This window comes from Chelonoidis abingdonii, chromosome 4 (assembly GCF_003597395.2).
Source record: "Chelonoidis abingdonii isolate Lonesome George chromosome 4, CheloAbing_2.0, whole genome shotgun sequence".
NCBI classification, from domain to species: Eukaryota; Metazoa; Chordata; order Testudines; family Testudinidae; genus Chelonoidis; species Chelonoidis abingdonii.
In genome coordinates, this window is record NC_133772.1 from 76,945,105 (window position 1) to 76,960,971 (window position 15,867).

Here is a 15,867-nt window from a genome sequence, read left to right on the forward strand (position 1 = left end):
GGCGCCACGCCAGGGGGCGCCTGCCGACCTGCCGGGTGTTGCTAGGGGAAAATTCTTCCGACGAACGTGCACGCGGCGCACGCACACCTACTTGGAATGGATATGAGCAACACATCTCGAAGAACCACAGTTACAAAGGTGAGTAACCGTCTTTTTTTCTTGGTGCTGTTCTATTTTGGTGAAAAACCTCACTGTTGTATTCAACCTGTTGCAGCAAGCACCAGGCTGCCAAGTGTTTTCAGCCACCTGAAGCTATCCCAGCACTGGACACACAAAGCAGCACACTCAGGCCTTTGCACATTAGAAACAAACTAACCTGTGGAATGTCATAGAGCTCTCCTAGCTACCGCTGTCCAAACTGCTCAGAGAGAATGTTTGTCTTACACAAACACATGAACACACTTAATTTTGTATTTATTTATTTATTTATTTGTTTGTTTGTTGTTGTTGTGAATAACATTTCCCCATTGGTCCAAATTCAGCCCTGGCATAAGTGGTGCAACTTCTATTGGCTTCAGCTGGGTGGATTTTAGCCAAATGGGGGTATATATAGATGCATAATTTTTAAGGAAGGGGAGAATGATATATTTTCAGTCCCTCTTTCTCTCTGCTCCTGCCCCCAGCCCCTGAAATTGTCACCCTGAGGTTTGTGTCCTTTGAGAGAGAATTGCTGAAGTCTAGCGGAGCTAAAATGTCAATTGCCAGCTGAGATGCAGTAATAAGAAAGTCAAAAATGCTGATAAGTCAAAATCAAAAGTGTTTATGGAAACATATGATTTTAGTTAGGAAGATTTCTCAGGTGGAATTTCTGGTCAAAACAAGATAGAGACTCACTCCAGAATAGCCAATAACAAGCTGGCTTGGATGCTCATCTGGGATGTAAATCATGCAGAGCCGGGATTTGAACCCGAGTATCCCACTGGGCTATTGGTTGTTCTGGGGTGAGTGGAGTGGCTGTTTTCTCATAGTTTTCACACACAAATGTTTTTAAAACTCTCCTTTTTGTTCTGATGGGAACTAAAACAAAATTCAAAACCTCAGTTTTTTTTGCAAAACAGAATTCTTGTTTTCTTGCCCTAATAATCACTATTGATGTTTTTACAGTGAATATGGGAAGTCCAAGAGGTTTGCGCTGTTCAAGTGCAAGCCAGTTTGGGGATGATAAATGATGCATTACGATTGCTTAGATAATCTGTGAGCAGCTGCAACCATTGCTATGCTGGTCCTGCATTAGTGTTTGGGTGAAAGTGTATCTGCCAGTAATCAATACACGAATATGTAATTAATCCAACAACCCTGCTAATCACTGATCACCTTAGACTCACCTAAAAAGCACTGGGAGATCCTTTGATAGATGGTGCTGTAGATTTGCATAGTATCTTTCATTCTAATCACTACCTCTCTGCTCTCCTCTTGTGAAGCTAAAAATAGAAGCAATTTCTGAATGGGTGGAATGAGCCATTTAGCAATCTCAGCCAATGAGAACAGATTATAGTTCAATGGGCCAGTGGGTCAACTAACAGGAATTAGATTTAAAGCCCTGCTCCTCTAATCACCCCTGTTCTGTTATCTGACCCCAAGAGCTGTTTCTTTTGTTTTCCGTTCAGGAGCAGGAATGGAGATGGGAAGGGGCAGTGGATACAGCGCTCCAATAGGAAAAATCATTTACAGCTTTAATAATTGACACCAGAAAAATTATTCTGTCCATTCCAAGCAGGGAGTTTGAATTCTTTTTCTATTGCTAAAAACTGTTGCTAAATCACAGGCAGTTTGTTCCAGACATCATTCATAACGCATTGTCTAGGGATCAGAAAAATCCTTCTGGCCCTGTCCAACTTACTGCTGTTTCAAAAAGGCCCTCACTGCTCTTCTTCCACAGAAACAATTCCGGGTGTATCTTGAGTTCATTTCTAGTTCTTGCTTAAGCCACCTGCATCGGTAACTTGTTCCATATGTTTATTATCCCGTGGGTCATGCATTCCTGCCTGTGTCCCCTATTTACTCCTCATTTCCCCATATCAGGCCAATCCTAAGTCATTACTGAGTTCACACTCCAGTACTGAGAACATTTTGAGGTTCTTAAATCTTGAAGGAATTACATTTATACTCCCTGTAAGGATGGAGCCATGTAAAGGGGCCATACTGTAATGAGAATCAGGCCTTCATGTCTTTGAACCCTGATCTCCTTCACTGTCATGGTTGTGTTTGTGAGTTAGGGCTGTGGGATTTAACCCACTTAGGACTGGCCTGTCTAGAGCATTTGTACCACTTTATATCAATTTACAAACGAATGTTGTTAAAGTGGTTCAACCCTTTAGTGTGGAAATAGTTCTAGCACTACAAAGATGCTCATATCAGTCTATATACGTACCCCTACATTTACAGGAATAAGCTGTACCATGTAAACACCTTTATACTGGTATAACTTCATCTGCATTAGGGAGTTGTACTGCTTTAATGATATCAGTTCCTAAATGAATACAGTTGCTATGGTACAAATTGTGTATGTACACGTCGGCTGTCCCTAGTTTATACCCTTTCACTGACTCTTCCCCCTTCCCCACCCCCCCAAAAAAATAAATAAAAAGCTTCAGTGTCCATTTTCTCTATTGCTTTGGTGATTCTGAAAACTTCTGTTCTTACTGTTTGTGGCATATACCTAATGGCTGTTTTCTTTTTCTTCCAGTTCTTCATGTTTATTTTGTTAATCTTCCTGGCAGAGCTCTCAGCTGCAATCCTGGCTTTTATCTTCAAAGAAAATGTAAGTATTACGTTGTGGACGTGATGGAAGCAGTCTGAGCCCCTGGGGGGTTTTGCCCAGGTGGAGCTCACTTTAGTTAGTGGTTTGTGTGTCTGCTGAGCAAGTTTTTGTTTAGAATATCACCCAACCAGCCTCATTATTACCCTCGGTGTGAAAAATTTCCAGCCAGCCAGTGAATATAAACTAACCTAACTTGTGCTAGTTAGGTGATTTATATACACAGGAGAGATGCTGTGAGATACACAGGAGAACTGCTGAATTTTTCAGAGTCCAGATTCATGTGCAGGCACATCTCTGTAGCAGAAGTTCATTTTGAGCTTAGACATCAAAGTTTGGATTTCACTTCAGTGTTGTACACTTACTGCTGAGCTGAGAGGTGACATTTTCCCAGATGGTACCTGAGGGAGCAAGTAGAGCCCACAGAGTTTTTAGTCATCTCTTCTCTTCCCTGTTGTCACCATCTTGGACTCTACACTCATGGGGCAAGAGCCCACAGAAACACACAAACTGAAAAGTGTGGGTGAAGCATAGGTGGAGAATTTAGAGTGAGTGGGAGTGTAGTTGAGTGTGAGAGCCCATCAAACTACATTGTCATTAGCCATTCTAGAAGAATGACGCTATTTTAATAATTGTACCACATGTACCATTGTGCAGTGCACCTAGCATGGCAGGTAGGCCCTATGGAATCCAAGTAAACAAATCCCAAATAGAACGAAGCCTGACCATCAATTCTAAGAACTGCTGCTGCAGTATCTACTCCATCAGGGGGTGGAGGGAGCTGCCTTTCTTGTGTGCTCAAATGTGTAATCCGTGACTTGAAAGGAGGCATATTATCTAGCTCTCCTGATCAGAAAAGCAAAGTACCAAATTGGGGATGGCCTCCAAGGAGTGTTGTGAGAATCGGTTAGATAATGTAATTTCATTTCTTTGAAAATGTCAAGTCTTATATAAATGTTTCGGTGGTGTTTATAAAAGAAGACAGGGAGCCTAGGGTGTATGTAAGGGGACTTTAAATCTAGAAGGTAATCAGATACCATGGCGATCACAGTGGTATAGAATGTGCATGGAGGAATTTGGATTAATTGAAAACCCAAAATCCTCTCTCTAGACTTATGACTGGATGGGACTCGCCACTCTAGTGCTTTCTGCTGGCTGTCATGGGAATTAGCTCTGCTTACCAGGCGCCCTCCACTGCTAGTGCCGCGCCACTCTCACTTTCATTCCAGGACCCGCGCTACTCCCAGGACTGCGGCATCCTCTTCAGTGACACTGCCCTCCATCTGTGCCACACTCTGTGTTCTCCCCTTCTGGGAGACCTGTAATCTCCATCCAGCCACTATCTCAGGGGCAATTACAGTCCTTTATCCCAGGGCCACTTCCCATGTGGCTCCAGCGCTCTTTTCTGCCCTTATCTCAGGGCCTCAGCCTGCAGGCCCTAGCAGCCCACCAGGAGCTCTCTCTGGCTCCCCTGGTCCCTGCCTGTAACACTGAATTGTCCCAGGTGCTGGGGGCTCCTTCCTCCTGCTAGGAGCCTGGGCTTCCCGCCTCAAGCACCAGTCAGCTACTGAACTCTGCTCCACCCTGCAGCCCTTCTTATATGAGCCTGCCGGGCCATGATTGGCCACTCCTCTCAGCCCTTTTCTAATTGGCTGCCTCCAGCGCAGCCTCCCTAAGGCTACTTTTAACTCCTTTTCTGCCAGTGGGAGGCAGCCACCTCATGACTAGGATTCATATTGTGAATATTCCTTGAGAAAAAGAGAGTCTAGTTTATCCAGAGAGCCAGTTGCTCATCCCTGAAGAAAGAAGAGTTTTACAGTGAAGTTATGTTAAAGTGAAAAATATCTTTCTTTTCTGGTATCTCATGAGCTAATATGTATATTGAACACACCCTTCCAGACCTTGTCCACACTCCTAACCTCTTGTGCATGTCCTCCTCATAGCTCATCTTGACCTTCTTGTGACTTTTCTGACACTCAGCTTGTCCCCCTCAGGCCCATTGATAATGCTGCTGGAAAGATCATCTTTTTGGCTCATTATTCTGCTCAGGTCAACCCTTCTTTAAGTCCCTCCACTGGCTCCCCTTCTCCACCACACACCATACACATTTATGGTCCTTACTTCTAATGCCTGATCTGCAATACAAAGTTAGTTTGATGTAAGTTGTTTTGCATCAACCTATTTGTGCAAGTGTCTACATTCAAATTTGTCTCCAGCTGACACATGTGCCCCTTTATGTTAATGAAATAACACCACCTCCGTGAACCAAGTGGAGCCAGGGTTGAGCCACTGAGATTGATGCATGGTGAGTGTATACACTGTGTATGGCCTATCTCAATCTTAACGGTCCTGCAGCAGCTGTCCCACAATTCTGGTCACAATTGTGACCTCCATTGCCCAGGGATGACAGAGACTAGAAGCTGCCTGCCCCTGCAAAAAAACACCCATTTTGAAATGCTTTTTCCTGATTTGCCCACCTTGGCGAGCACACCTAATGGCTCTCCATTGTTGTGTGCAACTGCCCAGCTGAAGATGTCTACTTCTTACTCCAGACACTCTCCTGCCTGGAGTAGACAGGAGGCATTGGATCTCCTAGGCCCATGAAGAGAAGAGGCTGTACAGGTACAGCTATGGACCCAGTAGTAGAAACGTGGACATCTACAAAAAGATTGCACAGGGGATGTCAGCAACAGTGCTGTGTGAAAGTGAAGGAACAGGCATATCATGAGGCCAGAGAGGCTAACAATTGATCTGAAACTGAGCTGCAGATCTGCTTCTTTTACAACAAGCTGCATGCACCCTGCAGACCACCATGAGACACAGAACCATGTCATGAACAGCGAGGAGGAGGAGGGGGACATGTGGCAAGGTGCCAATTAGGGGTCCAACTGTGTTGTGAGTCAGGATCTTTTTGGGACTCCTCAACAGTCTAGCCAGTCCTGGCAGCCTGATCCAGGAGAAGGAACCTCTGGTAAGTGTGTGCATACATTTTTCCTTACAATGGTTAAATGTAAAGATGACACCTGGCCCATCCCCAAATTAACAGGACGCATACATTGACTTGTCATTGTTTTCCTCATACGAGAAGAGGTAGCTGTACAACAAACAGGTAGGTAGAGTTATGATCTGCTTTTCATTCCCCTGTAGAGCTACATGGGGGCACCATGCAGAACCATTTGTTTATATATACAGAGGAATGTCCTTTGTATCCTCCTGAGAGATCTTGATGAAACTGTCATGGAGGTACTCTGCAGTGCTCTTCTGAAGGTTTCTAGGGATGGCAGCCTTATTGCTTTTTCTGTAGTAAGACACTTCACCGTGCCACTTTGCTATGACTTTGGCAGGCACCATTGCATACGCAGGCTAGCAGCATACAGGCCTAGGCGGCTTCGGGATGCCAGCAGGAGCTGTGCTCTCTTTGCCTGTGTTACCTTCCAGGGGTGAGATATCACCTAAAATTACCACTGCCTGTGGAAAATAGTGCCAGTATTCAGTGCTATATACTCATATCCACTGTAATAAAGGCTGACATTGTATTGTTTTATGCAATGGAACAATTCCCTCCTCATTTCCCTCCCCCACCCTTCACCCCTGGTGGACCATACTCATCATGGCTGGGACTGGAGAGCAGTGCTGTGCAGAGGCAATCCAAAGCTGAAGTGTCAATAGACGTGTAATGGGATGGACTAGGCCCAGAAGACCCCAGCTGGAGGACTGAGGGTCTTACCACACCCCATCCCAGAATGGAGCAGTAGAGAAGTCTTCCAGGCTGCCTAGAGTGGCTGCAAGGGACACAGCCAATTGGAGAGCGGCTACAGGAAGCAGCCAATCAGGGTCCAGCAGGGCCATATAAAAGGAGCTGCATTACTAGAGAAAGTTACTGTCTGGATCTGAAGGAGTGAGGACTGAGTTCCTGGCTGGCAGGCTGAAGGAATGGCAGGACCATGGACAGATCAATTGCTGGCAGGAACCGGGGAAAGAAAAACGGAGCTCCTGGCTGGCTGCTGGGGCTGAGGAAAAGACTTCAGCCCTACAGTATGGGTGAAGGTGCTGGGGCCGTGGGGAGGTTACCCATGGAACTGTAGCAGCATACTGACTAGGGAGGGTATGTTCAGCAAGATCCTGCAAGCCAGTGCTGCATTGGAATGTGAACAAGAGGGCCTGCAGGGTGAATATTGCAGACAGTATGGAGAAGGAAAGAGCAGACAGGAGAGACAATCCCAGCAGAAGAGGGAGATGCTCCAGGACATAATGAGGCTTCTTAGGCAGCAAACATGGATGCTACAGGCTCTCCTTGACATGGTCCATCAGTCATGTGTTTGTCTCTCTTTGCCATGACTGGAGAACTCCATTTTAGCACCTCTCTATATCCCACAACATTCCACATGGCAATAGGGGCTGCATCCCTACCCTGCCATTCCAAGCTGGGGGACAGTAAGGGCAATCGCAGCTTCACATACACTGACCTGTGAGCGCCACGGTTGGTGTATGTTTAGCCAAAATTGACTGAAATGGCCAGGAATGTTTTCTACCTTTCTAATTGTAAGGTTCTGTTCCATTCATTTATTTTTTAGAGTTTGTATTGTACTTATTTTTTAATTGCACATGATTGTTGATCTGTTTTTTGATACACAATACATTTCTATTTTATTTCGATCTTATGGTCTTATGAATACATTCATCTTTATTACTTTACTACATATACTGCAGAATGCCTAGTGCTACTCACAGCACCCAGAACTTGTAATTGAACAGGACCACGGAACTCATAAGTTCAGTGAAAAGCACAGTGTAGTAATTATAAATGTACAGCAAGTACCGCATAGCTCATAGGTGCATTAAAAGACTGTTATATTCATAAATGTACACCAAGCATTACACAATCCTTAACAACTGCCAAAACTTCAGGGCCAGATAGGGCACAGTCCACCACACCCTATTACTGTGGTTTATCGTTAAAGTGCTCTTGAAAGGCTTCCCTCTGCTGCATAGTTCCATGCTGAGATCTTCTACTCACCTTTGTGTCTGGCTCTTCAAACTCAGCAGACTCCACCCCAGCAGCAATTTCCCCCACTTTACCTACAGATACTGTGAAGGGAACAACCACTGGGATATTTTTCTCATTGAGATTGAATCTTGAGAGTATCCAGCACCAGTGTCTCTTCAGTCAACCAGAAGACATTCAGCTGTCATTCTGCACCCTGCTGAGTGGGTAGTCAAACCTTTCCTTAGTGCTGTCCGGGTGACTAGCATATGGCTTCACGAGCCTGGAAAGCAAGGAGTAGGCTGGTGGAATTTCAGCATCACAAAATGGCAATCCACCAGTCATGGAAGAATATCTCTGCTTGAAGCTTTCCAAACAGTTCTGTGTTCCTGAAGATGCAAACATCTTGCACTTCCCCTGACCAGTCCACACTGATACCGGTGAAATGTTCCTGGTGATCAACCAGTACTTGCATAACCATAGAAAAGTAGCCCTTTCTACTGATGTACTCTGTGGCAAGCTGGGCTGGTGTCAAAATGTGAATGGTGTGCTGTCTATAACCCAGCCACACTTCAGGAACCTCATTGCTGCAAATCCATCTACTATGTCCTGCATATTGGCTAAGAGTCACAGTCTTGCCTGGCAGAAGATGATTAATGGCCCTAAACACTTGCATTACAACGGTCCTCACTATGGCTTTTCCAACTCCAAAATGGTTTCCCACTGACCAGTAGCAACTAGGCATTGCAAGTTTCCACAGTGTGATCACCACTCGCTTCTCCACTGTCAGTGCAGCTCTCATTCTGGTGTTCATGCAGTAGAGTGCTAGGCTGAGCTTGGCACATTGATCTAGGAATGTGGCCTGTTGTATACGAAAGTTCTGCAGCCGCTGCTCATCATCCAAACCTGTATTATAATGCAATCCCACCAGTCAGTGGTCATTTCTCAGACCCAGCATCTGCAGCTGTTCCGTGAACTCCACCAACGTCCTTGAATTGTTTTTTGCTATGTCCGCAACAGTCTTTCCTCAGAAAAATAGCTGTGCCCCTATTGCTGAGGTTCTTCCTGCAGCTCTGCAAATACTAGAGGATTGTTCATCCTGTGTTTGCAATATTCATGACAATAGTGCTGAGCTGTGTGAACTTCTTGCTTTTGTCAGACATGGTGGACAGTGAGATGTGCCATGCAGGTTGTGGGATCTTAACAAAGGTGTGAAAATTATGAGATATGAATGACATTATGGAATTCAGAAAGTTGTGTTAATGGGACCTTGTCCCCTCGCGTCCAGTGATCCCTGCATAATTTATTTCTGCCCTACCATGCATTGCCTAAATTTCACAAAAGACAGTGCATGATAAGATGGTGGGTGGCATACTGGATTGCCTACCTGTGGTGCACCATGCTGTGCGTCAACACAGACACTCCTGATGAGCGTATGCAGCGCCAATGCAAGGAGCTGAGTGTGCACACACACAAGTGATACACTAACTACGACAGCTTTATGCCTACATACCTTACATCGACCAGTTTGTAGTGTAGACATAGCCTAAGGCTCGTCACAACAGTCTCTCCCTAGTTGTCTGTGGTGCTTCTGTTGCCTTGCCCCCTGCCTATGTGTGATTGTAGTCTCCTGTATCCATTTGTCTCTCCAAGAGCTTTTGCATTTTCTTTCTTATCTCCCTTGTGAACTAGTCCATAACGGCAAAATCCTGTACCTCTTCAAGTCCCTCTTCAGATCAAGACTCACTGTGATGACCATGAGACGCTGCCAACTAATAGTGAATAGCAGGCGGCCACTGGTGACTTCTTATATTTATCTTATTTATTTGGCCTGTGCAGACTCATGTTGCTGTTATTGGTTCCTCATCTTCCTTCCCATTTCCCTTCCAATTGTTTGTTACAGTTATTTATAGTGTCTTATCTGAGACCGTAGCCTGTTGGGGCCAGGAACCTTCTTTTACTCTGTCAATGCCACACCTGTCATAGTGAGGCCCACTCCTGACTGGGGCCTCTGGGCACTACTGCAATGGACGTGTTAATAAAAATAATGTGTACATTTGTCTCAGCTCATATACAGAGTGTAGCAGAAACACATGGGTGAGCAAGTGTAGAAGGACTTTGTAATGAGGCAGATTTGATTTACTCCAGCCAGGCTACATTGTTGTTTGTATAACAGTTTTATAAACCAAGGAGAGAGGAAATAGTTGGAAAGCTGATAGCAAAACAATACTATATTTGTACAGTAGCATGGTCTGTGGGGATAAAGGGGAAGACTTTTTTTGTGGTTATAAGCGGGTGGTCTTTGTATCCTTGCTTCACAATTAAGCAGTAGGCAAAGAACAGTGATTTGTAAACAGTGGTGTCACTCCATTCTGAATGAGAGTGAGACTGTGCCTTAGTGGGAATAGTTGCAGCTCTGTAAATAGAGGTTACAGCATGGGGGATCTAAGACGGTCTGGTCAGTACAGCTCTTGCGTTAAGAGTTCTTGAGAGGATTTCTCCAGCAAAGCACAAGAAGTGGGCCTCACACATAGAAGTGCTGCCCTCCCATACACACATTGTTCTGCAGTTTCAGGTATTGTGACACCAAAGTTTATCTTTCTAGGGAACAGATAGCTAAACATTAATGAATAGGCTCTTGGGGCAGGAGGAGACAGCTTGGAGTGACTGACTGCACCCAATTCCAGAACAGAGGCTAGATAAACATATGGGCCTGGTGCTCCTTTCACTTACACCAGTGTAATTCCATTACATCAGTGGAGTTTTAGTCCCAATTTACAGGGGGTTAGTGAGGGAAGAATCAGGCCCAGTGGGGGTCTGATCCAGCCATCCTCATTCAGGAAAAGCTCCCACTGACCTCAGCGTGAGTTCCATGACTGCAGGAGCAGATTCTTAGTGCTGTTCTCTCTGGCTGTGCGTATGTAATTTATTATTGTCAGTGGGAGTCACTGGGTGAGCAGCCCCCTACTGTGGCTTGTCAGCATGTCTGTATTCCTCTAGGGCTCAATCTGGCCTGGTACCTGCGCTTTCAGCCCCCAGTGAAGCCATCGGAAGTTGAGGATACTTACTAACTTGCAAGATCAGTCGATTAGCTGGTTATTTCAGAAAGCGTTGGCTTTGAATTGGGTTATTGTGTTAAAATCTGTCTATGAAGTCACAAGAACCAGATGAAACCCCCATCAACATGGCCAGCTGAGGCATGAAAAATCTTTTAGAAAATGTGTAGTTTCGAGAGGTGGACATCTCCTGCTGCAGGCAAGTTAGTAATTTATGAACAAAAAGTTGTGAAGAACTTTAGAAATTCTACCCATTGCCCATTCACAGACACAGAGTCACAGAAGACAGCTGTACATGTGTTAAACTCAGCTTGCATGGTCTCTTTGTTTGTTCCCTCCTCAGGCTTCTTCTCAACAAAGCCTATTTTTCTGCTGTACTTTTTTAAACAGCCCCACCTTGTGTATGCTGTGGTTTGGGAATTATTTGTGATTCGTTTTGCTATTGTCTGTGGCAGTGGTTCTCTCAACCAGGAGTACATATACTCCTAGGGGTTTGCAGGTCTTCCAGGGGGTACATCTACTCAACTAGATATTTGCCTAGTTTCACAAAAGGCTACACAGAAAACACTAGCAAAGTCAGTACAAACTAAAGTTTCATACAGACAATCACTTGTTTATACTGCTTTATACAGTGAAATGTAAGTATAATATTTATATTCCAATCATTTTATTTTATAATTATATGGTAAAAATGAGAGAGAAATGAGCAATTTTTCAGTACTAGTGTGCTGTGAAACTTTTGTATTTTAAGTCTTGTCATGGTATAATTCCCTACTCTGAACCTTAGCGTCCGAAAGATGGGGTACCAGCATGAATTCCTCTAAGCTTAATTACCAGCTTAGAACCTGTAGCACTGTCACCAACCAGGAATTCCAGTGCCTGGTACACTCTGGTCCCCCCAAAACCTTGCCCGGGGAACCCCAAGACCCAGACCCTATGGATCTTAACACAAGGAAAGAAAACCCTTTCCCCCACCGTTGCCTCTCCCAGGCTTCCCCTCCCTGCGTTACTCTGGAAGATCACTGTGATTCAAACTCCTTGAATCCTTAAACAGAGAGGAAAATTCACCTTCCCCTCCCCCTCCCAGACCTTCTTCCTGAGAGAGACAGTAATCCTGACACAGAGAAGAAATAGCCTTGTTCTCCCCCTTCCCTCCTTTCTCGCGCACCAATATCGCTGGTGCAATCAGACCCATCCTCTGGGTCTCACACCCGAATAAAAAAAACAATCAGGTTCATATAAACAAGAAGAACTTTTAATTAAAGAAAGAACAAAAACAATTAAAATTATTTTTGTAAATTTAAGATGGAATTAGGTAGCAGGGTTTTTTAGCTAATGGGCACTGGGAATACCCCTTCGTCCAGCCTAAGTGTTCAAGTACAAATTAAAATCCTTCCAACAAAATACAGATTCGAACTCCTTTTCAGCCAAAGTGCACAATCAACTCCCTTCCAGCCACCAATGCACATTTTCAAATAAGAAAACAAACATAAGCCTAACTCGCTAGATATCTATCTAGTACTAGCACACTATTTTTGTACTTATAAGAGCCTGTATCAGGGAGATTGGAGAGAAACCTGGTTGCACGTCTGGTTCCCGTCTGAGCCCCAGAGTGAACAACACCAAAGTGCTGAACAGACACAAAGGCAGAAACTTCCTCCTTCCAACGATTTGAAAGTATCCTGTCCCCTGATTGGTTCTCCGGTCAGGTGACAGCCAGGCCTACTGAACTTGTTAACCCTTTATAGTCAAAGAGATATACAGTACTTCTGTGCTATTAACATTTCTTATCTGTTTATGACAAGTCTGATTTTGTAAGCAAGTAGATTTTAAGTGAGGTGAAACTTGGGGGTATGCAAGACAAATCAGACTCCTGAGAGGGGTACAATAGTATGGAGAGGTTGAGAACCAGTGGTTTATGGGTTATCCCAAGGCTGGGTGGCTTGACAACCTGCCTGCCAGAGGGAACAAAGCTTGATCTCTGTTTGAACCTATATCTGGAATAAGTATTTGAACCATTTCTATAAGATGGTGCTCAGACACCTTTTGTCTCCTCTAGTACTGAAGCTTGTACAAATGATGGGACAACCCATACATGGTAGCAGAGATGTAGAAGTGAAGGTCAATGTTGTTAAAATAACTCATTTCAGAGACAAGTGATTAAAACGTTATCCTGAGAAGCAGCAATGTGGTTACTTTCCACACTGCAATGTGGAATGTGGGTGCAAGCAAGTGGCTTTTCTTGGAAACTCCTTAAGTTGTGTGATGCTGTTGTAGTCAGTGTTCTACTCTGTATGAACACCGTCTCTAGGTGCATCCAGTGACACAGAAGTAATGGATAGACTCCAACTGCTCACTTTCCAGACAGGGTGCAATACAACTTTATCTTGTATAGCATCTTGCCTGCAAACTAGCTCCTGGAACACTCTACTGAGTTAAATAATACAGTTATAGTGTTACATAATTAATAGCAGAGAGAGGAAAAGAAATGAAGAATCAAAGACAAGGGAGGAAAGAGTTGTTTTCTGCTGAGATTTGAAATGAGATGAAGAGTCAGTGAGGTGGGGAGAGAGGAGGCAGGGGGGTGTTACAGATAGCAGGTGTGGCAGAGCAGACGGCTCTCATCTCACCAGCAATGAGAACTGTGTAAACTGGACAGAGAATGAACTGGGGCTAGAGGAAGGGAGAGGATAGAGAGAGACATGGTCTGGGAGACAAGAAGGGGGGCTTTGAAGTGGACGCTGAAATGCGTGGCAATCAGTAATGAGATTTGTTGCCCTCACCTGTTCCAGGTAGCCTCAAAGTTTCCTCAGGGGGTGGGGTGGCGGAGTAGGAGGTTTGCGAAGATGCAGCACTCTGTTTCATCTAGATGCTGGTTATGTCACTCTATACAATGATCAGTTCCTTCTATGAACAATAAATCGAGAGAGAAACACAGCCCAAACCAAAGGTGACTTGTCTTGGGCATAGGACCTGTTCCTTCTGTTCCCCTCCGAGGCCTTGGTGGGAGGAACACTGATGGAATCCTTGATTTTTTTAAAGACAGAGTTTAGTGTGTTGTGGGTAACAGCTCCACATGGAGCTTCTTTCATTCTCTGCAAGGTGTGTTTGTGTTTAGCGATAATATATTAGCACCCATCTTAGAGAATCAGGAAATTCCCTCGTTGGGCAAAAAGGCAGTGCACTGGGGCAGTGTGGGCTAGTGGATAAGGCACTAGATTGGGAGTCAGAATTCCTAGGTTCTATTTCCTGCCCTGCCAGTGTCCTGCTGTTTGACCTTGGGCAAGACACTTCAGCTCTTTGTGCCTCAGCTCCCTCAAACTGAAAAATGATGCTTACCTTCCTGTGTAAAGCACCTTGAGACCCATGAATAAAAAGAACTATGTAAGAGAGAAATGTTGTTGTTAGGGCCTTTGTTCCCATCTGAATAGTGCATGGTATCACACTCCAATGACCAGAAACATAATTGGCTCCTTTATTAGCCTTGGACAAAGGGGGAAATGAATATGGGGTTGAGAATATCTTGCTGCTTTTATCCTGTTTATTATTTTTGTATGTATTTATTTAAAGAAGAAAGTAGCTCATGCAACCCCATATTTAACATTTATCTGAACTTCAGATATTTGGGACAAACTGCAGTTTAACAGCCACAAAGGGGAATTAGTTATTTTTCTGGAAAACATGCCCCTGTTCTAGCCTTGGGCTTTGTTTTAGGCCAAACCTCATAAAAATCACACACAAACTCTGAACAATTTCCTCTGTGATCACTCCTGTCAAAATAAAGGTTTCACTTTATATTCAAATGACTCTTTTGTTTCAGACCTAGCCAAAGGCAGCCAGTTGGGATTATTACCAACAGTAATATTAGTTTCAAAGTCTGCACTTAAGAAACAGACAAGCCTCCATAAAATGCCTGTGCTGCTGTCTCCATAGGATAAGCGCCTGGGTGGGTAACTTATGCAAAAGAAGGGAAGGCAAGCAGAATGCGGAGCATATGTTTTTTCACCTTCTAACCTAGCAATTCCCAATGTGCTGGTTTCTCAAGGGAAAATCTGTATCCTGTGTCATTGGTGGCATTCAGATTTTCAAAAGCACATAAGTGTCTTAGCCTAAGTCCAGGGGTAGGATTCACAAGGGGGACTTAGATGCTGCAATGTTGAGACTCTCTCAATTTTTCCTGTTGAAGCTGTTCAAGTAGTGCAAATAATTACATTGTAATTGGAACAGGGGGACTGGAAGCTGGTCCTCACACCTCTTAGATGAAGCCCTAACAACTGGGCTACAGAATCATTCTTTATCTGGCCAAATAAATATTGGTTTATCCACAGAGGAACAGCTTCAACAGGAGAGACTGAGACCTGCACCAGAGTACCCTGTAGCCCAGTGGTTAGGGGGGCACTTTTAGGAATAGGGGAGACCCAAGTTTAAATCCCTGCTCCACATCAGGCAGAGGGAGTGAGGAGTTGAACCTGAGCTTCTCAGCTCCTGAGTGCATGCTGTAACCACAGAGCCAAAATGTACTGGGGGGTGATACCACCACTTCCTCCTCCTCCTCCTGGTTATTTGGTGAGGGGTTAGCTGTGCTGACAAAATGCCTACCAGATCAGGCCCTCCAGGCGAGACAGGTAGGGGAACACCTAGTTGGTGAAACACACTGGAGTTTAGGCATAAGTTATGCTTCAAGCTTCTGGGTGGTGTCAGGACTGACTGTCTGGGCACACGCCCAGCTGCCAAAACTTGGGCACCTTGGAATTTAATGGCAGACATTTAGATGCCTATAGAGCTAGGCAGCAGCAGAGCAGGGTTTTTGTGAATGACAGTGGCACCTCAATGATGGACTTTCATGACTAAAGTGGCAATTAGGCAGCAAAGTCCCCTTGGAATCCCATCTTGTGGAGCCTACAGTTCACAGAAAGTCAATGGGACTCTTAAGTTTTAGCAAATGTTACTCAGAGTCAAGTTATATTTTGGTTCATAATTTAGATTTTTAAAACTGGCCTGTACAAAACCTGTCAGGGAACAAAAATAAAAAGGTGAAATTCTAGCCACACTGAAGACAATGGAAACAT

The 15,867-nt window shown here is 44.5% G+C and overlaps 1 protein-coding gene across 1 annotated transcript in view; it reads left to right on the forward strand.

The window, feature by feature from the left end:
* TSPAN18 (tetraspanin 18) overlaps nt 1-15,867 on the forward strand; it is a 215,321-nt gene that overhangs the window by 187,548 nt on the left and 11,906 nt on the right. Inside the window, exon 6 of the mRNA XM_032783426.2 lies at nt 2,687-2,761. Coding sequence (XP_032639317.1) covers nt 2,687-2,761 — 75 coding nt within the window. The remainder of the gene's footprint in view (nt 1-2,686; nt 2,762-15,867) is intronic.